The sequence below is a fragment of the Perca flavescens genome, chromosome 18 (genome assembly GCF_004354835.1).
Source record: "Perca flavescens isolate YP-PL-M2 chromosome 18, PFLA_1.0, whole genome shotgun sequence".
NCBI classification, from domain to species: Eukaryota; Metazoa; Chordata; class Actinopteri; order Perciformes; family Percidae; genus Perca; species Perca flavescens.
The window spans coordinates 13,286,706-13,311,040 of NC_041348.1; the positions used below are offsets into that span (position 1 = coordinate 13,286,706).

Sequence of the window (24,335 nt, forward strand, 5' to 3'; positions counted from 1 at the left end):
TTTGTTGTTCTTAAAGTACAAACATAGAAATAAACAATTAAGATGCCAAAAATGAGTTCAAAATATGGAGATTCAGATTGAGTTCCAAAAATGTCACACAAAAAAAGAACTTCTTTGCAATATAGGCTTCGTGGATCCTGAAGTGTAATCTCTTGTGTTTGCAAAATCAACACATTATTCTGTTTGTGTTGTCCATTTTTGCTGTAAGTGCAGACACTTCTCACTTTCTAAGTTTGCTAGTGTGAGGAAAACTCTAAGAAAGTAAACCTCTCAGTCTTCCTCTTTCTCACCTCTATCCAAGATTCAAGATGTGATGCTCCTCCTTATATAACAAAGAAGCAGTACTATTAATTTGGCCAAATATTGCTGTAAAAAAAAAAGAGAAATCATTAAAAATAAAAAAAAAATAAAATCATACCCAACAAACAAAGTTTCTTTGGAATAACATTTATTACACCAGCAATGAGCCTCAAACTAAAAATGTACAAAAATAAACCTAAAGCATGTTACATTAAACCCTTTCTCAGTTGTTTCTACAACTTATTTATCACATTTGGGACGTACGTCATTACTTTAGCATACAAACCATTTAGGTTACTTCATAAATGATTCGTGGGTCTTCTGGAAGATCTGCTGGACTATTTTTTTTTTTTATTGGTCATGTAGAAAAGTCTAAAATGTCAACATCTTGTTGCTAGAAACTTAACTGTCTGTGCAAAAAGAGCCAGTTTGGCTGCTCTTATTAGCTTGAACCACATTCATTTTAGTGGGAAGACACAAAATACTTGGAACAGGTCAGGAAAACTAAAATGTTCCAAGATGGAATTTTTTAAGACATTTGGAAGGTTTTGTGGTCAGCTACCACAATAACCATAGTAGTGTTTAGAGGGGAGATACTGAGCCAGTCAACCACAAAAAGATTGTACAGTGTATCTGGGGCGGCCAGTGGAACTGGTGCACTGCAGAGTAAGATGACCTCAAATTTCTTCAGTGCAACATCAAACTATGAGCCAGAGGGCAGAGTGTTAGACACAGCATGGTTTTCCAGTAGGACAGTGACCCTAAACATACATCAAATCTGGTTTGGGAGACTAAAACATAACGATTAATTTACAGTGGATATTGTTGAAACACATCGTATCACCTGCTACTGTGTCCTATTCTCTGTCAAAATATCCACCGATTCTGTCTGATGAAGGCATAACTGTTGACATATCAGTCCACTTACAAACCAAAAGCTTAAAAGTTAATCAGTGTGCTCCTGTCCTTCCAAATGAAAGCGGTGATATGGAACAACGCAAATGTATGGTTGTCCTTTAGGAATAGTACTCATACACTGGTAGTGGCTTAGGATGCCTCACAATGCAATTCAAGTCAATTAAAAAGACATGCAGTCTGCCTCAAAGGAGCTACCATAGCTGCCATTAGATTCTGCTCAGAAAATGCTTCAGAGCTGCTCTCTGATTATTTTAGTGCAAATGCAAAATTCTGTGACATACATTGGGATGGATATTAAGGCCATAACTTATAAGTATACAAAACGTTTATATTAAGCATCACAAAACTCCATAACTGTTCCTAATTTGGACGATGCAATAGTTACATAATGACAGGAACTTAAAAACAGAAAAAGTCTGCACTTAAGACAATATTGCCACATTAAATTACATCCACGAGTACATAGAAAAACACACAAAAACAAATGATGGAACTTGTACACAAGTAACTAATGAATATGGTTGAACTATAGGAAGCAGCCTTTACACTGGGCTGTTTTTGGGAACATACCAAAATGGCTGTTCAGAGCTTTACTTCCAGCTAGTTTGCACTGTATTACATCTTCATCAACATGAAAGGAAAGCTGAACTTAAAACAGTCAACGCGGCGTGCCAAATCTTTCACATCATGTTTAAAAATTAAGCAGAAACTAAAAAAAAAAAAAACTTTAGGCACATGTTTGTCTATTTACAAAATGGTGACTGGCAAAAGGCCCTGGACACATTCTATATATGTGACATAAGCCAGTTATAATCATCAATTTTACATTATTGTAACAGCTGCATGAAATAATTTAGACAAACTGGATGTCTGTTAAGCTACACATCAGTATCAATGCTTATCAATGACACACAGCTTAGAGGACTACCATGAATGATGCAAAACTGTTGAAACCTAATTAAATAAAAGCAATGAGCAGTATGCAGATGTCTTTCAGTTTTAGAGGAGTACACCTCGTCATGCACGGTTAAAAGTTTAAATATCCAGTCTTTGGGTTGAAATCAAGTTTTCTGATTCCGAGCCTGTGTTGTGCTTTCAGTTTAAAAAATGTTTTGTATATGCCTTGGATTCAAATCTTTCAGGGTCTTGATTGCCAATGAGCTAAAGATGTCTGTGCACAGAGAGGCAGTTCCAGTGGAATAGATCTAGTCAGGCTCAGTATGGCAGAACAGGGAGCTGTGGTTCTGGCCTTCCGTTAGACTGTGGGTCCCTAACACACCAAGCCACAGCTGGTGTGCAGCACCTAAAAGTGTGTGAATGACCACCGCACACAGTTTTTGCAGTGTGTCCTTCACTAATGGCACTAGTGTAGCACTAGGCTGTTTGGATGGATGATTAAGCTTGTTGAATCAGTGATGGAGGCAATTAGAGAGAGGGCTGAGTGACCAAATCTATGATTTCAATGATTTAGTGTAGGTTCATCCTGTTTTTCACCTCAAGTTTTTATTTTTTCACAAGATGAAGACCACTGGCAGATAACCCCAGAGTTTTTAAAAGGGGCTCTACCGATTTTCTCAATTCACAATCTGAGCATTAGGAATGCTGAGCTATTTTCACAAATGCGGTGGCAAAAGAAATGGTAGTGTAGTTTGCTTTGCTTCTCTTTCCACAAGGTTTCCTAGATTACAAAATACTGACCGCTGACTAAAATATTACCTCTCACACAGGTGCAGAACATATGTGTGCACATTGGCGGACAACTGGCCACCAGCTACAGCCTTACGATGAGTTCCAAGTGCTACTTTTAAGAGACATGAGGCAACGGAAGGTCTTTATCGGCACTAATTCTTTGAGGTCGGTTTGGTGTGTCAGGGCCTGAGGCAGCCAAAATGTAGGCCACAGCACAGATTCTGGGGGTGGGGGTGTATTGTGGAGCACATTATTTTCAGTCCAGCTGTCTCTATACACTCAACACCCCCCCCCCAACCCTGGCCTTCCTTTCCCCAGCTCAGTCTAAAGGATTACTGCCTAGCACTAGTCTAGGTCTAATCTGCTCTCTCTCTCGCCCTCTCTGTCTTCCTCCTGAAGGCTGGCCTGCAGCCTAACACAGATGCTGGTGTCACCGCTGCACAGAGCCTGAAGGAAGAGGTCTGTGTGTTCTTTTAGGCGGTCTAGGTCGCTCTGAGTGCGCCGGTTCTGCCCGAGGAGCTCCTTGGTGCGGAGTGCGATGTGCAGCAGGCCAGATTGGCTAAGGATGTTGTAAGTGTTGCAGAAGCGCTTCCGCTTTGTATCAGCATCACTCTCACCGTGGTTACATTCTCCTGATGAGCTGTTCTCCTGGGTGACCGTCAGTGCAGGAGGGCCAGTGGTGTGAATAACAGACAGAGAGGTGGAAAACTCTGCCTGGCTGACAGCTGATGAAGGCCTCACCCTGGCAGGACTGCTGCTGGCGCTGGTTTCTGTTGTGGGCTGAGAGAGTTGGCTCTGGAGCAGAGGAGACGTGGCGCTGGGGGAGGCAGGAAGACTGAGAGTGGTTGAACCAGAGTTCCTAGCACCACCACACAGCTTTCTCTTCTGCTTCTCTCGCTGACAGCGTTCCCGGTGGTTGGAGGTCAAACTGCTACCCCTCTTTGACCCCGAAGAAGAGGAGGAGTAAGAAGAAGAAGAAGAGATGCTGGAGGAAGAAGATGAGGAGTCAGTTCCTCTCCCTGAGGAACTGGAGCCGTCTCCAGGATGTGGAGCAATCTTGGGGTAGGATTTCAGGATTGGAAGATACTTCTTAGTACGTCTGTGTCTAGAGGAGGCCTCTTTGGAGGCAGGGGAGGCTTGACGAGAGACCACAGGCTGAAGGAAGACCACCTGAGGCTGCTGGACCACAGGTTGGACCACCTCCACCGTGGGACTAAACCCCCAGGTCTTTAGAGCAGGAGGGTTATCTGTAGGCTGCAAAAACAATAAAGTCAAAATTAGGAGCATTAAAAAGGCAGATCCCACAAGCACCTGCCTATTTTACAGCATTTCTTTTCCATTGTTTGTTTGAGACACAATAAAAAATACATAGTTTTTAAAGTTATCATTTAGTCTATGCAATGAAAAATACTGACAATCACCCATTTCCACATACAGTAGCAGAGATTCCTGCTAAAACCGATTCTTTTTTGCAGCCAATGAACCCATACACTTGTGTGCACACATTTGATAGTTGTACTTGAGCAATAACTCCAATTGTCAATGTTTATAAGAATTCTAATAATTTTTCCCAATCAGTTGTTCTCAGATATGTAATCCTCCTTTCAGGGACTGACATGACGCTGATCTACTGACCCATTCACCAATCATGAGATAGCTGTCACATCAAACCCCCCAAAAAAAAGATTTAAGGTTTTTAATCGAATCGGGGGACAAAAATCGTGTTATGATCCGAATTGTGGGTTTGGTGTATCGTTACAGCCCTAGTGAAGATGCATTCAAGATAAACACAAGCACAATAAACCTGGACCACAACTTTCCTGTTTTAACCGGTTTTATCACTGCCTCAAGTTAAAAAGAGCGAGGGCTGAAACCTGAGTGGAAGCAGAGAATTCATCCACACAAAATGCTATATAGTTATGGTTTTGCTGTGTAACCGCAGCGTACCTGCTTGAGGAGGACGTTGTTCATGATGATCATGGGAGAAAGACTCGAGTAGGAGCCTCCCACCACAGCCAGCTGGGAGGATTGGGGCCCCGATCCAGAAGCCTGCGCTCCCTGCTGTACAACATGACGGGGTGAATCCTCAGAGTCTGTGTTGTCCATTGTGCTCATGTGCTCTGAGCATGCATCTATGGACCAGGGAGATGTGTAACTGGGATTCAATTAAGTGATACCACATAATCTAAGCACGTAAAACTGTGGCGAGAGCAAGGTCGAACCTGAGAAGCCGGAGTCTCTCTCTGAATCAGCCTTGGAGATGCCAGACTTCATGATGCGTGGTCTGTTCGCTGCCCTTGAGTGACTCACGGCCTTCCTCTTGGTACTCATCTCCTTTCCTGCTGTTCTGACAATGTCCTTGGCTCGACAAGCTCTCACAGCAACTACACCAGCAATGAGAAAATATGGAGTTGTCTACTTATGTTAATAAACACAACAAGCTCTGCATTAAAGCTGCAGTGGGTAGTATGCAAAAAATACAATAATTTGAAGTATAGTGAGCTCTCTTTCTGCAGCTCTCCCTCTCCCCTCTTTGTCAGGGCAAATCATTGGCCCAACAGCCAATAAGAACGCCATCGCTCTCCGAAATGACCTTTGATTGACCAAAGTCTTCCATATATGAGGAAGAAAAAATAAAATTTGATTAAAAACCTCAAAGATAAAAGTACAGTGTGATAATATATATATATATATATATATATATATATATATATATATATATATATATATATATATATATATATATATATATATATATATATATATATATATATACATACAGGGGGAAATAAGTATTTGACCCCTTGCTGATTTTGCAGGTTTGCCCACTTACAAAGAATGCAAAAATCTACAATTTTAATCATATGTACATTCTAACAGTGAAAGACAGAATCCCAAAGAAAATTCCAGAAAATCACATCATATGAATTTATTAAAATTGATAACCATCTGATGAGGAAAAACAAGTATTTGACCCCCTGGACAAACAGCAAGTATTCTGGCTCCTACAAGCCAGTAAGTCTTTCTTTAAGACACAGCCCCAATCCGAACCAATGATCTACATCAAATACACCTGCCTCACCTCGTTACCTGTATAAAAGACACCTGTCAACACCCAAACAACCAGCATCCAACATCACTACCATGGGCAAGACCAAAGAGCTTTCTACGGACATCAGGGACAAGATTGTTGATCTGCACAAGGCTGGGATGGGCTACAAGAGAATCGGAAAGCAACTTGGAGAGAAAAGATCAACTGTCGGTGCAGTTATCAGGAAATGGAAGAAGCACCACACCACCGCCAACCTCCCTCGGTCTGGGCCTCCACACAAGATCTTGCCTCGTGGGGTGTCCCTGATCATGCGAACGGTGAGGAATCATCCCAAAACCACAAGGGGGGAACTGATGAATCAACTGAAGGCAGCTGGGACCACAGTTACAAAAGAAACGGTTGGTAACACACACGCCCGTCATGGATTGAAATCCTGCAGCGCACGCAAGGTCCCCCTGCTCAAGAAGAAACATGTACAGGCCCGCATGAAGTTCGCCATTCACCACCTGGACGACTCAGAAGAGGCCTGGAAGAAGGTGATGTGGTCAGATGAGACCAAAATAGAACTTTTTGGCCTCTACTCAACTCGTCGTGTTTGGAGGGCAAAGAACACCGAGTACAACCCAAAGAACACCATCCCCACCGTCAAGCATGGTGGTGACAACATCATGCTTTGGGGGTGCTTTTCAGCCAAGGGGACAGGACAACTCCATCGTATTGAGGGGAGGATGGACGGGGCCATGTATCGTGGAATTCTGGACCGACATCTCCTTCCCTCAGTGAGAGAGCTGAAGATGGGTCGAGGATGGGTGTTTCAGCACGACAACGACCCTAAGCACACCGCCAAAGCAACAAAAGAGTGGCTGAAGAAGAAGCACATCAAGGTTCTGGAGTGGCCTAGCCAGTCTCCAGACCTGAACCGATTGAAAATCTTTGGAGGGAGCTTAAAATTGAGTTGCCAGGCGACAACCTCGGAACCTGAATGATTTGGAGGCTGTCTGCAGGGAGGAGTGGGCCAACATCCCTGCCGAAATGTGCACAAACCTTGTCACCAACTATAAAAACCGTTTGACATCTGTGCTGGCCAATAATGGCTTTTCTACAAAATATTAACATGCGGTTTGTCCAGGGGTCAAATACTTGTTTTTCCTCATCAGATGGTTATCAATTTTAATAAATTCATATGATGTGATTTTCTGGAATTTTCTTTGGGATTCTGTCTTTCACTGTTAGAATGTACATATGATTAAAATTGTAGATTTTTGCATTCTTTGTAAGTGGGCAAACCTGCAAAATCAGCAAGGGGTCAAATACTTATTTCCCCCTATATATATATATATATATATATATATATATATATATATATATATATATATATATATATATATATATATATATATATATATATTCTACAAGAAACTTAAGAAATTAGTGTTATTGATCATCATTTCAGTATCTTAAATTAATATGATTGAGAAGATATGACTTCAGTTGTATTTATTTTAAAGTGACTGACTATATGTAACTTTTTAATTAGGGCTGTCAAACGATTAATTTTTTTTAATCGCCGATTTTCTATAGTTAATTGTGATTAATCTCGTTTTAATCACATGATTAAAATTCTATTATTTTGCATTTCAGAACTGTTTTTAAGTACATATTAACAATGGAAAGCAATTATTACCAGTGTATCTTGATTGGGAATCAAATTAATGCAAAGAAAGTTACTTTATGAACTTGACTTTAAGATTTGTATCAGTTTATTATTTATTTACTGTAAACAGAAGGAAAAAAAAGAAGGGTACTAAACAACAGTCAGCAACTTGTTTATTGTTAAGGCCATGGTCTAAATACAAGATTTAATAATAATGTAAGAACTATAACAATAACTTATTTCACCAGTAAATTGCTGTTGAATGACAAAAACAACCACCAGATGGGAAAATGGTATTTTACAATTACTGTGAATGCACCACGAGGCTACCTGTTTGAAGTGAACGCACCGTCTGTGTCGTTTAATTCCAACAACGGCAGCTGCTGCGCTGCAGAGCAGGCTGTTAGGTCCCGGTGTTGGAATCCTCTACAGTGAAATACAATCACACTTTACACTGTTTAACGTTAGCTGTCAGAATTGTAACCGTGTTTAATCCAGCTGCTAGCTAAAGGTAGGCTAACGTTACCTGCTGTCAGGTGTAGTGTAAAGTCAGGCACTGAAATCTTCGTTCTTATTCGGTCTCGTTACTACCGTTTAGGTCGGTACGTTTCGGTACCCAACCCTAGCCTACTCACCAGAGTCAATATAGTGTGCAGTAACTTTGAAATAATTTTGATTACTCACTGACGTCCAGGGATCACCAGTTGATGAGACAGCGTTTGCACTTTGGTTTCAATAACAAGTCGGCGAGTAGCACTCTCCAAAACAGTGTTTTGCCTGAGCCCACTAGCATCAACCTGAGTCACGTTAACTGTACTATGCTTAGCTCGTAGCTGGTAGCTCAAGCTTGACGTTAGGGCTGCAACAACGAATCGATAAAATTTGATTACTAAAAAAGTTGGCAACGAATTTAATTATCGATTCGTTGTGTCGCGCAACTATTAGGCAACCTAGTCGCGGAGATAAAAAAAAAAAATTTGTTGAGCGCAGAGAGGAGCAGCGCGGAGCGGAAGAAAAGAAAAAAAGAGCAGAGCGGGGGTAGAGGAAATACGGAGAGAGACCGGAGAGACCCGTAACGTTGTTCTGAAACACTCGGCGGAGGCAGAGAAATCTGTACGACCTAAGTCATCCAAGGTGTGGGAGCATTTCACACTAAATAAATCAAAAACGTGTTAATTGCAAGATAAACAAAAGCGACACGGCATGGCACGGGCGCACCACGGTGATGAGTCAGCACCTAAAACGTAAACATGTTGGAGTCGTTGATGAGGAGGAAGGGAGTTCAACAGCAGGGTAAAGTCACTACACTATCCTCCTTCTGTTCCGGTCTGAAGTGAGGAACGTACCGTCCCTCCAGTAGCTCTTCTGGTGCTGCTGTTTACTCGTTATCCAGCTGACTAGCATGACAAGCTAGCGTTAGCTCGGTAATAACAGTAATAAAGCAGGGGTGGTATAGTTTGCAAGACTAAAGACACGGTTTTATTCACTCACCTTTTTTGGCCCATTAATTTTTCAATCTGTTGTCATGTATATATTATGTGCTTTGTCCCATATCAGTTATTGTTGACAAATATAATAGTGTGTGGTGTATAAACGAACTTAACTTGCACTTACTACAATGATGGTAATAATTTAAAGAATAAGTGTGTGTGTGTCTGTCTGTCTGTCTGTCTGTCTGTCTGTCTGTATCTGCTATTTGGGTTACTTACCTTTACACAACTATTAACTAAAACAACAAGTATGTATTGAGTTGATGTAAATTAAGTTTTTTTTTTATCAGATTCATCGTTTAATCGAAAAAATAATCGACAGATTAATTGATTATTAAAATAATCGTTAGTTCTAGCCCTACTTGACGTGCTTCGTGATATTTTAATTCGGCTTTACACAATGTGTATATGGCTTTGGACTTGTCTACGAGCCGTCCGGGAGTTTTGGAAAAGTGCCATTCAGAATTGTGTTGCTGCTGCATTTCTTCATCATGCCTGCAGCAGCAGTAGCAGCAGAAGGATGTGTTAGGAGGAAGTATGACAGCTTAATGATAAGTAAAGGTGCGGCAAAGGGTCAAAATAGCAGCCTGTTAGGCACGACGTGAAGCTGAGTGAAGTGAAAATAAATTAATAAATGGCGGCATGCGATTAATGAGATTAAAAAAAAATTAACGCGTTATGCTCGGCCCTTAATCGCAACGTGATTAACGCGTAAATGCTGACAGCCCTATTTTTTATGTTTCTGAAGCTGAAGTCATTTTTCATCCGATGATCCTAAATGTCCTGTAACAACAAACAAGACTTACAGTGAAAAGAAAGCTATTTTTCTATAGTTTTCAGTAAAGCCTCTGCTGGGGTCTGATTTTTCCCACGAAGTCACAAAATGATTTGCAGCAGGTAGACGGTGCTAGTCACACATTCTGATGGGTCAAAGATTTTAGTAACACCGGAAAAGCCTGTGTTAGGCCGGTTACACACTGGAAGCGTCGCGGGAGCGTGTCAGCCGCGTGGCGTGTCCGTTTAGATTTCGGCCCCCATGTTAACAGGTTAGAGCTTACACACTGCCTGCGTGAGACGCGTGTCTCATGCGGGGCGGAAAATATGTTTATATGTCATTTAGACACAAATGCATATTAATAAATGACATGTTGATGTTTGAAAGCCTCTAGGTTTTGATATAAATGCAGATATATGAATGTAATTAAAAAAAAAAAATAAAAATACAGAACAAAATATTCTGTAGCCTATTTTGCCGTCAATACTGCCGACGTTGTCTTTGCTGTAATCAAAATCAGTATATATTTATGTTTAACATTTAACATTTCCTTTTATCAATGGGAAACATCCATGTGTCCAGACAAGGCTAGCAGCAGCAGCGCCGCGTCAGACACGTTTCTGGTGTGTAAAGACAGAAAAATCCACGCAGCTGACACGCAACAGAAACACCACGCTCACGCCACACCGGCAGTGTGTAACCGGCCTTAGTATCCAGTCAGGTAAAGGGTAGCAGGAGATTTCTTTATATAGGTCTAATTGTATTTTAAAATTTATCTATTTTAGTTATGGCTGATACTGGGGCAGGACCATCACAGAAAAAAAATTTAATTAAAAAAAAGGTGCTCTAAGCAATGTGACGCGGTTTTTAGGCTACAACATTTTTTTGTCACATACAGCAACATCTCCTCACTATCCGCTAGCTGCCTGTACACTGAACACACTGTAAAAAAATGCGGTCTCTGTAGACAGCCCAGGCTCCACAAACAGCAACAAAAACAAACTGCGCCAACCTGCACCACCAAACATAACAAACAGTGTTCCAGCCAATAACCGTCAAGAAGGATTTGGGTTGGGGGGTTAGTGCGCGGAAGGGAGGGGGGAGGGGACGGGATGAGGAGGAGCAAGCTAGCCTCCGTTTTGTTTGAAAATACTTTGAACGTCAACAAGAAGTGACATCACCCAACATCTTAGATTAGAGCACCTTTAAACGAAGAACTAAAAGCTGAAAGACGATAGGCTAAGACGCGAGTCAACTTCGGTCAGTCTTTTAACAGATGGAGACAATTACGGGTTTGTAAATTATGTAGGCCTAAAACCCATCCCAAATTGGCCCTCGGGTATGTAATATTTCTATTTCATTAATAAAATAACTTTACAATGCGCAATGTGGTTGTACAGCCAAAATTCAATTACGTCCCCCTTCCATTTAGCGTGGACGTGTTATTCCTTTTAGTGCGTGTTTGAGTTGTCCTACTATTTTCTTTTCCTTTGTCCCCCTGTACTTGTGTAAAGGGTTTGTGGCTTTCATTTAATGCGCTATATGAATCTAAGTTATTACGTTGGTTGCTACAAAAATCTCTTATTGCTTTGGCTTGTTTTCTAAGTGACAGGGATACTGGTTTAGGCTAAGTTACCATATGCAACACTTGGAATGTAACCATGCATCTGCAACTTATTATTTTATTGTAAATGAATGCTTTTCTGTCTGAGCAAAACATTCATCGCAACTATATGATCTTCCCATAACGCTAACTCAGTAAATCTCATTGACTGTAAATTAATATTAACAGTCTATGGTAAATCTACAGTAAAGAAAAGACCTTTACGACAGCAGGTGCGGTAAAGACACCTCTTTTGTCCAAAGTGGCCGCTAGAATCAACACAAACTGAAAGTTACAAATAACCACTTTAAGTTTGTACATATTAGATATTCTGATCCACACCAGTTGGTGGCGGAAATCACCAAATAGTGTGGTATAGTAGAAGAGAGTCTCCTCTGACCATACTACATCAGAAAGGATATTTTACTACATCCATGCCCCATGGATGTAACGGTAAAGCAAGGAGGAGTCTAGTGTTCTCTCAGACCACTTGAATTACAATATGCTTAAAGATTATTATACATTGCTTTTTTGCAGTTTTTTTTGCCTAACGACTCCAAAAATAAGTGCCTTCCACAAACATGTATATTACCTTCCCCAGTATACGTGCAGTTTAGTGTCCCAACTTATTTTCCAAAACCTGAGTGTCCCAAATGATGAGGGTCTTATTTGAGACAGGTTAGGGTTAGGGTAGCACAGGTGGTTTAGCAGGTTCATAATTAAGGACATTGTATGGGGAATTTGGGGCACTAACGTATACTGCACCACCTTCCCGAAGTTCCCCTAGTTTTGTACTATCAACGCAACTAAATACAACCACCAAAGTCAAAACGTCAGCTGTCATACTCAAAATATTGTAGCGTAAAAGTACGTTACCGATATTAAAGTAAAAAATAAAGTTACTAACGTTAGCTACATTTTGTCGTTATGGGTCTAATATAATGTTAACGTTATAGTCTAACGTTACCACATACGTTAATTTTGCATGACATGGAAAGCCTAGCTAGCTAGCTAGCGATAGTTAATTGGAGTAACGTTATAACATTTGATTTAAGACGGCCCAACTGAACAAGGCTAACTTCACAGTTACATGCAAAGCTAACGTTAGAGCGTTAAACGGGAACGTTAACGTTAGCGAAGTACAAACCCCACAACATGTTTATGAAACACAAAAGAATATGCATAGCTACTTTGTTCTTGGCGCTGTTCCACCGAGGCTGACTTCAAAGCGGAGAGATTAGCTAGATCTTGCAGCCCGGGTCGAGGTGTCTGTGACTTCTTTCCTCGGTGTGGTCGCTGCTGATGCTGCTCACTCCCAGCTAACGTTGCGTTAACTTAGCTAGAACTCGGTGTTCCACGTTACAATACACGAGACACATATCCCCTCCCCTGTCCGTTCGGTCACATGCGGAGTACGGTGGCAGCGACCGTTGACAGCGTCAAAATGAAAAGTAGCCTACCGACGACGGCCCGTGGGCTTTTTCGCCTTCCGACAATTGTTCCTGGCCAGCGAAAAATACAAAGGACAGTAGTTTTACTCTGCCATATTTGGTCGTTAAGGGCGTGGCTTTGTCTGGAGTATCGGACCTCACGTCACGGTCACATTCTTTAGGTTGCTACGCCCGCCCACCTAGTAGACTTCCAGGCCTCTGATTGGCCGAAGCAGACAGCAGTAGGAAAACGTGACCGCTGCTAAATGTGTTTTGTTTTAAGGAGAACACTGTGTTCGCTGTGCTTGGGTGTACAGTACAGCGTAATCTCGGGGAATCCAGTGACGTGAAGTTTCGAGTATTACATAAGAGACTGGTTGTTCTACAGTTTACCTCAGCGAGCAGGTCTTCTCTGGGCATGTTTGAAAAAGTAAACAAAATGCTGCTTCTGCCCCTCACCAAAATGTTTTCACATGCATTCATGCTGCTCTAAGTTACTACATAAACTTTGCAGCTCGTTTCCATGCTTGCAATGAGAAAATGGATAAATGAGGTTACAAGGTTTCTACTGAAAGTGTGCATACATGCCTAGGAAGACAATAAATAAATGCTACTAAACAGTTAAAGCAGCACAATAGGCCAACTTAACTGCAAGAGAATGTTTCCACAAAGTAGGGTTACATAGTTGTCCAAAAAACTGAAAACATTAGGCTACATTACCTGATGGCACTCATTTGAAATCTATAAAGCCACCTATACAGGGTTCTGTCTGTGATTTATTTAGTCATATCATTTAATGATTGCTGACTTTTTGTCAATAGCAAGCCTGATCCTCCTCTTATGTGAAAAACCAATTTAGGAAGCTTTGTTAAATTCAACTGCACCTCTATCATCTCATGTCTCTGAAAGGCTAGACGGTAGAGAAAGACCTCTCAGTGTCCTAACATATTACACATGCTATGGTTTACAAAATGCATCACAGAGGCCCCTTGTATTTGAACTGCATTTTATTTAATAAACTCATAAACACATTATGTCCCATAATTAGTAAATAACACTTTATAGAAAGTCACATACATGATGTCTTTTTTAAGTTTCACAACAATTATAACAGGAGTCACTCTGCTAAATTACAATGAACATGAAATCATGGGGAAGGTTTCTGGCCTCTCTGTGAACGTTGCCATTAATCTAAATGTTAAGTGTGAACACTTGAGGGTGGATGGAGATCTTAATCCTTCTCTGGCCACTGATAAGTTTACAGCATTCCACCCATTAGGAATCTGTTGTATCCTGTGTATATATATTATTATTTTATATTATTTATATTTTTAATCCACAAAAAAAAGAAAAAGAAATTGACACTGATTATGGTCTGCTAAAAACAGCAGTTAGAGGCAAAGGAGTTTGCAGATATGGTTGTTTGCTTTGATAATTAATCAAAAAAGAAAAGAATGTCATGGACAAGGTAGGATATCTGATGGATGCACTGGATGAGGAAATATATATTGACAGAAGATTAGTAATCAGAGTTGATCAATTCACAGATGAGCTGTTATTTGCCACTCCAAAGTCACTCCTCCAAATTAAACTATGGACAGAGTCGTGAATCAGTGAAGATTTATCTTGTTTTGAGGGAACTGGCACCTGAAAAGACAAAAAATAAACAATTAAAGACATTCAAATTGGTACTACGGTATGTCTATGAAATACATCTGTACCCATCTTTTGAACCAACATTGTTTGACTTTACCAAAAGTCATTTGAATTTCAAATCTTCGAACCCAGCAAGCAGCAGAGCATTTGGTGTTAATTAACTACATTATTTATGAGAAGCTATTCCATTCTGCTAGTTGTATGATGTTTTTGGGTTGAATACTATCTACATTGTGAGTTAAGTCTCAACTATTTCCAAATTGCAAGTGTACTGAGGTTATTATGAGACCCACTAAAATGCAATCTCATAACTACAAATCACCACTTAAATGATCAGTTTGACACTTACATGGATGGATTACGGACCAGGCCTATAGGACACAGGCCCAGGGGCCTAAGAAGTGACATCTCTCATTGCAGATTGAAAAGGCAAAATGTCCTTCTGAACAACCAAAGTAAATACCCTAAATAAATCACTTTAAGGTCGTCACAAGAATGAAGCCATTATGAAACCATCAAAGGGAATGTTTATTCCTTAAGGTTTAATGTTTTTAAATTTTTACTGCAGTTCAGTTTATGTTCAGTATTGGCACAATTGGGGGCCCTCTGAATCTGCTGGAAGGAATTAAAAACTCTGCAACTGTGTAGTCTATTGACCACTAAAGATGGGGTGGAATGGTTATGCTAAGCTATGGTTTACAAAAGGAATGGTAGCCAAGAAAAGTCATGGTGTCGTATTAGCATTGTGCTTGACCTCGTCTATATCCACAACGTTCCACTTCCGGGATTGCTTTGGTACTGTCAAAAATTCCGCCGGATGTCACTCTTTTCGACCGATTGTCTGTTACCTTACGCTCTCTAGAGCCAGTGTTTGGTTTGTTCGTTCCAACATGGCGGACTGCGTGGAAGAGGACTCGCTCCGTACGTAGATATAAACGGCTCATTCTAAGGTAACGAAAACCCAACTAGTCTTATTTTCAGGTGATACACTAATGGAAATATAGACTGTATAGTAACAAAGTAGAACTACTTCAATACTGTACTTAAGTAGGCTACTAAAAGGCTAGCATCTGTACTCTACTGGAGTATTCTTTTTTTCTCGTACTTCCACTTTTACTGGAGTACATATTTTCGATGAGTTTAATACTTTTACTCCGATACATTTTTTATGTGCTGCATCGTTACTCGTTACTGTTGTGAATTCCTCATGCTACGGAAACTGTGTAGGTTACAGTGTGTGTAGTTACGGCTACGTTAGTTACGTACGTACTAATTGCGTAAGAAATCCCAGAGATTGTGTCGTGTTTCTATTTAGCCGTTGTTGCAGCAGATGAAGCTATTCCTGAGTTGTTTGAGTCTGCAGTGAGTCCTGAATGTTAAACGTTTGACCCTGTGATGTGAAGCTGCTAGTTTATCTGGATTTTGCTAGCTTGCTAACTTTCCACTGCATCACATGTTACTAGCTAGTATGTGACACGTTTTTGGGGGCTGGGCTTTCATTGTTACTGTGCTGGAGAGGATGTTCATTTTAATTGCACTTTTACACAATTGTGTGATAACTGTACATTTTATTTCAGTATTTGTTAATATGTTATTTTTAATATAACATATTGAATATTTGTTAATTCCTTTGGCTACAGCCTTAGGCAAAACATTTGAAATAATATAAACAATATGATATTCAAACATTTGGCTGCTTTCTTTAATAACTACAAAACACAATACTTGTACTTTTACTTTCAGTACTTGAGTAGTAGATTTTAAAATAAACTACTTGCAATACTTAAGTACAAAGAATTTTGAATACTTTAGTACTTCTACTTAAAGGAACACGCCGACTTATTGGGAATTTAGCTTATTCACCGTAACCCCCAGAGTTAGACAAGTCAATACATATCCTTCTCATCTCCGTGCGTGCTGTAACGCTGTCTGACGGCTCCAGCGGCATCAGGCCAGCACAGAACATGCAGGTGAATGGTTCCAGTAATCCTACTGCTCCGAATAAGTGACAAAATAACGCCAACATGTTCCTATTTACATGTTGTGATTTATAGAGTCACAGCATGTACAAAAAACAACGTAACATGAGACACAGCCGTCATTCTAACTGTAAACAAACCGGGAACTATATTCTCAGGCGGAAGAATATAGTACTTGGGTGGAGTGATATGTTCGCAGCAAGCCTGTCTGAGAATATAGTTCCCGGTTTGTTTACTGTTAGAAGATGGCTGTGTCTCATGTTACGTTGTTTTTTGTACACGCTGTGACTCTACAAATCACAACATATAAATAGGAACATGTTGCCGTTATTTTGTCACTTTTGTCACAATTTGGAGCAGTAGGCTAGTTGGAACCAGTTACCTGCAGGATCTGTGCTGGGCTAAGCTAATGATGGAACCGTCAGACAGCGTTACAGCACGCATGGAGATGAGAAGGGTATGTATCGACTTGTCTTACTCTGGGGGTTACGGTGAATAAGCTAAATTCCCAATAAGTCGGCGTGTTCCTTTAAGTGTGGTGCTTAAAGAGCACTTTAACTTCTACTCAAGTCACTTTTTTGATAGAGCACTTGTACTTTTACTCAAGTATGGGTCTCTAGTACTTTATACATGTCTGCTGCCAATAGATCACCCTAAATCCTACACATTAGACCTTTAAGATAGACTTAAAGAAATGTGAACCTATCTGGCAATCTAGTACTGCACTTCTATAAAGTTTGGCAACTTGTGAGAGTAAGGTTAAAGACACAATGCAACAAATTGATTTCCAGTACTTTGTGTGACCCTACAGTCCCAAGGACCCTACGATTACTATGTCATCTTTCATGGAACCCATGCAGTGGCCCCTTTAACAGAACCACTTTGTAATACTCTACAAACCTGGTTGCAGCTTCAAAGTGATTCTTTATAGCAATACATTCATTGTGCCCTACTTCAAGATTGGTTACATAAAAATGTCTATTGTCAAATAAAAAAGAAAGAAAACGGAGGGGGCACAGAGAGTTTACCTATGACACACGCTGCCTTTTTGACCTTTACAGTTTTTGAAAAGAGTGAGCACACAAGGTAGATTAGGCTGCTTTTTGAATTTATCCCTTGGTCAATACACATTGTGCCTGCTGCCGACAAGAATGTGACATTGAAAATACATGAACAATCTTAAACAATTCTTTATTTTTGTTATTTTTCCTGGTATGTGAATCTGATTTACAGAATCAGCCTTTACACTGGCAGTCCTTTGTTGGCACAGCCTTGGATTATTCTGCTACAAATTGCTCTATGGCCTTACACAGAAGCAAACTCATCATAAATGACGAGTGGATTAACAGGCCTGCCAAAGAGAAGACCAACACAGTAGATAATATATTGTGATATTGTTTAATCTCATCTGTCCTTGGTAGTCTGACAGTGTGGAGGAAACAGTGATGAATGTAGCCGTAAATGTCCAAACATAATGAAACTGTGTGTGTGTGTTTGTGTGTGTGTGTGTGTGTGTGTGTGTGTTAGTGTGTGCGTGCATGTATGTGGGTGTGCGTGCCACAGGAGGTGCAATCCATCTCTTACTTTCCACAGCCGTTTGCCGTCTTCTTGTGTTTCCTTCTCCGAGGTCTGTTCCTGATAGACTCACCACTGCTGTGGAAGAAGGGTCAAGTGCAGTGAATTCATTGATGTGTTTAAGCCTGATAGATGAAATGTTCATCGACTGACCTTTTGTCATTCAGAAGTTTCTGACGGGCTCTAAAACAGGAAGAAACAAAAACACAAACAACTGGCAGCTGTGCTATAACAAAATCAATTTGCATCTGATGTTTATCAGAAAGAATTAGGCCAGTACCTGCATTCACATCTCTGATGCTCCACAAATGTGAGTTCCACGTGGTGCATAGATATCATGGGATGAATCCTTATCACCTTAGAAACAAAAGAAATGCCATGAGGGCCATATATTTAAGATAACCAGGAAGTGCATTTTTAACATCTCCCTTTAGGTATTTCTGGTAAATCATGTCTGATTAGAGATCTTGCTACACCTGCAGAGTGATGTTGCGTTCAAGGGTAGCCTGGCACTCCAGGTTCTCATCCCCACAGCATCCAGAGCAGCGGGAAAGTGGGACACAAGCAGGCATGTAGATGTACTCCACTTCTCCAGGGTACTCCTGCTCAACATCTACTAACTGCTCCATGGGGCGACACATGCTCTTTGCCCACACCTCCTGGAACGCCATTACTACAAGACAAGTTGGATTTTTAGTAGGCTATTCAAATCATTTGCCAGAGGTGGAAACGCCTATTCAGTGGGACAGCCCTTACCTCTTGAGTGACCTTTTTCTGGAGGGTGTGAAATCTGCAAAATGCATAAAAAGAATGATACAGAACCTGCAGACAATCAGGAAACTGATCCAAGTGAGAAATGAGCATGATCTAAATGGTTTCAGTAGCAGTGGGTTTGCTGTACAGTTGCAGATCGCCCTCTTGTGGCAGAGAAAAAGGAGTGCACACACAACGATCCAGTGCGAACAAATGATGCTGCATGGTTTCAGGAGCGTACCACTGACTGTGCCGCTGTTAAAGCAGTAAAATGAGTCAGCCAACGACAAAAAGCACTCCTTATTTCTCAAGCTGATGTAACACTAGAAGGTTTATTATCACAAGAAGCAAAAACCTTCGAAAAATGCAAAGAATAACAGCAAAGAATAGTTGCTGCCTTTACTCAAGGGAGTTTTACACACAATAATCACGGTTAAAACAAAGGCACCACTGAAAAGTGTCACGACACAGCTTGAATTTTTCTAAGTTCTCACAATGGCAATGTTCCTGATTTTTGAACGCCCAAATTGAGCAGAAACACAAGTGCAAAGTTGATCTTGGCTCTCTTTTTCTTTTCAGTGTCAACAATCTCTTTCTGACTCCTCACCTCTCCTCTCTCCTGCTTCCCTCTCACTTTGTGAACATCGATGGGAACATTGTTTTCTCTAAATGTCACACGCAGGGAATGCTTCGTAGCTGAGACAACAGTGGGTTTTACTGTGGGCTTTTTCTGTTTGCTGGAAGTGAGTGGTTGGAAGAGTCTGTATTGCTTCATCCAACAATAGAACCAGATGCATTACAACAGCTGTAATTAGCATAAAACATGCATAAAGATTTCAGTGTGATTGAAGTTGCTCAATGTTGGACATGATGAGCTAATAAATAAAACTGTTGGTTTGTTAAAAAAAAAAGTAAAACAAATATTTTCTTTTCCCTTCTCTCATTTTTCATTCTTACCCTCTAATTTTGTAACTTACATAACGCTTCCAAGCAAATACATAGTGGTTAGTATTCAATTGAAAAGATTTGCAAACACATGTTTTGGAAACTACATAGGACAACCAGTTGGGAAACAGATGTTATTAATGTGGTGGTCATTTTTGATTTGTTTTTAAACGGCTCAGAAACCCCCAAATTCAAGAAGCTTTTTGTGCTGATTCTGGAGGCTAAATCCGTATTTTTTTTTCCTCATATGAATTAGTGCTTGTGAACAGTAATCATAGCCAACAGTACATCAAAAAGAAGTGGCTGGGGATTCCAGCTCCATTATTTTTGTGTAAAAAGTTCAGGTTTACAAGATGTTGTCAGGTTGTCACACTCTTCTTTAATGGTTTTATCACTGACATTGTGCTTTACATGTTGGCCATTCATGTTATATTGTAAACCATGGATCTTTTTTTACATGAATTAAATTCTAAACTGTCACAGTGAAAATTATTTCCAGTCTTAACTCTATTACTAAGATTTCCACTCATTATCAGTTGCTGTGTCTCTTCAAACAGCCATAATATACAGAGGAGGCTTAGGGCCACATGGGAAAACATGTTTTTGAGTTCTGAGTTTAAAGTCAGAATTCTGAGAAAATTGTCAGAATTCTCAGAAATCTGACTTTAAACTCAAAATTCTGACCTTAAACTCAGAACTCAAATACATTTTTCACATGTGGCCCTAATCATCTTCTGTTATAATATCATGAGAGCCACCTTTATAGATTTTAGCTTGCTACTCAATACCCATTTCTAATCTCCCCACATGAACTGCAACAGATATTCACTGAGCAGTCAGCTCCCTGCTGGGTAATACAGAATGTATCTGTCTTGCCATGGAGTCAGATGTTGCACCAAGAACCAACCAGAAGAGAAGTGGAGGACTACACCCTCATCACAAGCAGGACCTGGAGCTGCAGAGTCTCCAAACCACAACAACTGGCTCATGTCAGGCAGCATTAGCTCTCAGGTACATTATGTGCACCTCTCTGTATCTCAACCTGGATCAGTAACAGTAACATGCAGCAGCTGCATCTGAGGCTGGTATCTGTGCATATGACTGGAAACACGGCCATTCCCGAACCCCTAAATGCAGATGTTATCTTCACGGTGGGGCACACAGCCAGTCAAAATACAGATAGTGTGTAAAAAGGCTGGACAAGTGTGGAACAGATGTGTCCTCTCACAGTGAGAAAAGTGTGACTCCTGTTAGCTTCGCTGTTCCACGTGAGGTGCTAACAGGAGTCACATTTGGAGTCAAGGAGAAAAGGCAACCTTCTCCTAAAAATAAAAAATAAAAACCTTAATGCTGTCTTTGACGTGCAAAATATCACTGGATAAATTGAATTTTAAATTCATTTTCCCTTTGATTAATAATAGGCTAAATATAAAATAGTTCACTAATACATGGCAGAACCGTTTCCAAACCACCAGAAACTTAGAAAATTGCAATTCCCTATCTTAACAAGGAAATAAACGCTTGCTTTTAGCTAACATGGCAAAAAAAAAAAAAAAAAAAAAAAAAAAAAAAAAAAGGCATGCTTTGAAATTGTTTGAATTACCTGCGCAGGTACCAGCTGCAGCAGAAGAACCGATAAGAGGTGCGAGACTCCGATGAAAGTTTGCATAGTGGCTACGACAAGTTTATCTCCCCTCGTCTCCGGCCGCTCAGTAAGAACTGAAAACTTCAAAATAGCAGCGTCGTTCTTTTGATTGGCGCGCTGTCCCGCTGTGCGCGAGCTGGGATGGAGAGCGCGCGAGCCAAACCACTGAACACATACAGCTGATTATCAAAAATGGAAAGGGAAGCAAAGATGAGTTTTCTCTCTCTCTCTCTCTCTCTCTCTCTCTCTCTCTCTCTCTCTCTCTCTCTCTCTCTCACACACACACACGCAGATTTATTTATGTCCAGAAATCAAGCATATTAGGACATGTATATGACGTAATAAGGGTAACACAGTAACTTTTCACTGCATTACCACACAACAACAATGTAACACTGAGTAAATCAAGTGCAGTTAGCTGAGATGTTGATTGCAAACTCTGCTAATTGATTTGCATATTATTGTCACTGAATTTTTCAGATAAAATGAAAAATTTGGTTTTTCTTGATGTGTTGAGAAAATGATCCTAGGTGTTAAGCTTAATAAATAATTGAAAAAAATTAGGATTATCTGAAAAAAAAAAAAAAAGAACTGTCACAAAGATGAGAACATGGCTCATGTTCGTTTTGGAGCTACAACACATTCACAGGACAGCAACATGTAAACAGAAATTAATAAAAACCAATGGTTGCCAGGAGCTCGAAAAAAAATACTTCTAAAAAAAAAATCTAAAACTGTAAAGTATCACATGCTCAGATCATGTCTCAGATTTACCCCCCACCCCCCTTCATTACTGATTTTGGGACATTTATTTATGCCCAGTCATGTGTTTAGCCCACTGCAGATACTGTAACATGTCTGGTATCATCAGTTCATGTCTGGTACTAATGCTATAAACAACTGCTGTGTGGCCGGGTTAGCGCAGTTGGTAGAGCAGGCGCACATTTATAGAGGTTGACGGCGGCGGCCGCAGGTTTGACTCCAACCTGTGGCCCTTTGCTGCATGTCAGTCCCCCTCTCTCTCCCCTTTCATGTCTTCATCTGTGGAAATAAATGCCCAAAAAATAATCTTTAAAAATAAACAACTGCTGTGTAAACGTTGCCTTCCTGTTACACAACACCTGGCTTCTGGTGGTTTGTAGATGCTTTACAGTTACAATTACAATTAATGCTGATTCCTGACTATGTTCACTTCCCACCATGACTTACAGGTGCAGTGACACCAGCCGTATCACCATTCCTTTAATTGCTCGTTCTGCAGGGCGCGAATGACAAGCACAGAGGTGCCTCAGCATTTACTAGGACTATAGGCTCAGGTGGGCTTTCACAGCCAGTGTGATTTATGGGATAACTGGGCTGCTGTGTTTTGAAAAAAACAGCCTCTGTGGAAGAGATAACCAAGATGGATGATGCCTCCCCTCTCACAACATTCGCCTCTCGCTCCTTGCAATACTCCTGGTGTCATAGCAAAACAAAAACAAAAAAAAAAAAAAAAAAAAAAACAGTTCCAAGAAGAGTGTGTACTCAAATCTATCAGAGTGATATCTTAATCCAGCGCAGAATACAGATATAATAATCATTTAAAACCCACCGTGAACACTGTGGGAACATCCTGAGCGTGTTAACTGCTTTTGAACTTTTCTGGTCTTCCCAATGAACGGTTCGCCAACACTCCTTAAAGGCAGGGCTCACCCACTCACTACCGGGGGGTTTCCCCTTCCTGCTCAGACTCCCAGTCTGATAGCCAGAGGTCAGACAGACAGCTGCTGCTTCCTGTCTCTGGGAACCACACTGATGCTCCGGTCCCAGTCTCCATAGAGGGAGGATGGGGTTCCCCTCAGCTGGAGCCTGGAGCAGCGGCAGCAGGTGGGACTTTACAGCTCTAATACCTCCAGATATGGGCAAGGCTGTGCTTGTCTTTCGCTAGATGGTCAGAAGAGGGTAATCATGGTAACTCGTACAAACATTGGCCTGCATCCACAGGTAGGAGGTCTGCACTCTTTCTGCTTCAAAGCCTATTCATATCAACTATCATGTGAATAACAAAGGGCTTATTTTCTTCCCCAAAATCCCTCTGCAGTTGTAAGAGGTTGATTAGATGTGTCTGTGTATTTACCCTACATCACATGGAAACAGATGAAGATTATTCACCTACAAGTCACAAAAGCATGTGCACTGAGACAATGTTTCCAAAAAGCACATTAATGCTCTGGGGAGGTTGTGTGACCTTTAATGCTGCCGCTGAAGAAGACAGAAAAACAGACAAACAGATACACACCTCCTAATATTCATCTACAGCCTGATCTTTGCTTCTCCTCCGCTTAATTTTTGTCTATTTTTTCTCCAAACTCTTATCTGTTTTCCCAGTTGTTGTTTTTTGTTTTTTTTTACCAGCCTTGGGCTGCAGGTGCATTGTGGGTAATCAGACTGGTTCCCAAGCCCACAGTGACCAGACAGACCATCACTGAGTGATGAATGTGACCCAAAAGGCCAAACCGATGCAACTCCATTCTGGGACGCACACACGCATTAACAGTGCTGGGGGTTTCTTGATAAGTTTAGCAGAGCGGATAAAGCTCAGTAAACAGAGAGTAGATGAGGAAAATGTATTCCCTTTAAGGGTTAGATTTAAAAGTGCAATAAATGAGACTTCTGATCAAATTCAATTACACAAAGTAAAAGACTGACATTTTGTTTCAAAGCCAACTTCAACTTAGTGCAACAAGATTTCAATGTCAGCATAATTACAAAGACGATTGGGCAGAGACTTAAAGGGGAACTATGCAGTTTTTAATTTACCTTAAAGGTCCCATGACATGAAATTTTCAATTTATGAGGTTTTTTAACATTAATATGAGTTCCCCCAGCCTG

At 40.6% G+C, this 24,335-nt stretch overlaps 2 protein-coding genes across 3 annotated transcripts; both read right to left on the reverse strand.

Annotated features, from left to right (window-relative positions):
* Nucleotides 1-431: 431 nt before the first annotated feature.
* Nucleotides 432-13,070, reverse strand: cipcb (CLOCK-interacting pacemaker b). Its single transcript, XM_028605660.1, has 4 exons — nucleotides 12,672-13,070; nucleotides 5,130-5,291; nucleotides 4,855-5,039; nucleotides 432-4,161 (listed from the first exon to the last, which is right to left on the reverse strand). The coding sequence occupies exons 2-4, from the start codon at nucleotides 5,236-5,238 to the stop codon at nucleotides 3,253-3,255; spliced, it is 1,203 nt and encodes a 400-aa protein (XP_028461461.1). The 5' UTR covers nucleotides 5,239-5,291; nucleotides 12,672-13,070; the 3' UTR covers nucleotides 432-3,252.
* Nucleotides 13,071-13,900: 830 nt separating this feature from the next.
* On the reverse strand, nucleotides 13,901-21,615 carry LOC114573284 (vascular endothelial growth factor A). 2 transcript variants are annotated; one of them, XM_028605376.1, is made up of 7 exons: nucleotides 21,423-21,615; nucleotides 18,878-18,911; nucleotides 18,598-18,794; nucleotides 18,402-18,478; nucleotides 18,275-18,304; nucleotides 18,131-18,196; nucleotides 13,901-14,558 (listed from the first exon to the last, which is right to left on the reverse strand). In XM_028605376.1, the coding sequence occupies exons 1-7, from the start codon at nucleotides 21,486-21,488 to the stop codon at nucleotides 14,522-14,524; spliced, it is 507 nt and encodes a 168-aa protein (XP_028461177.1). In that variant the 5' UTR covers nucleotides 21,489-21,615; the 3' UTR covers nucleotides 13,901-14,521. The 2 variants fall into 2 exon arrangements, with proteins under 2 accessions (XP_028461177.1, XP_028461176.1); XM_028605375.1 differs by having other exon boundaries at nucleotides 18,131-18,199.
* Between the last annotated feature and the right edge of the window lie 2,720 nt (nucleotides 21,616-24,335).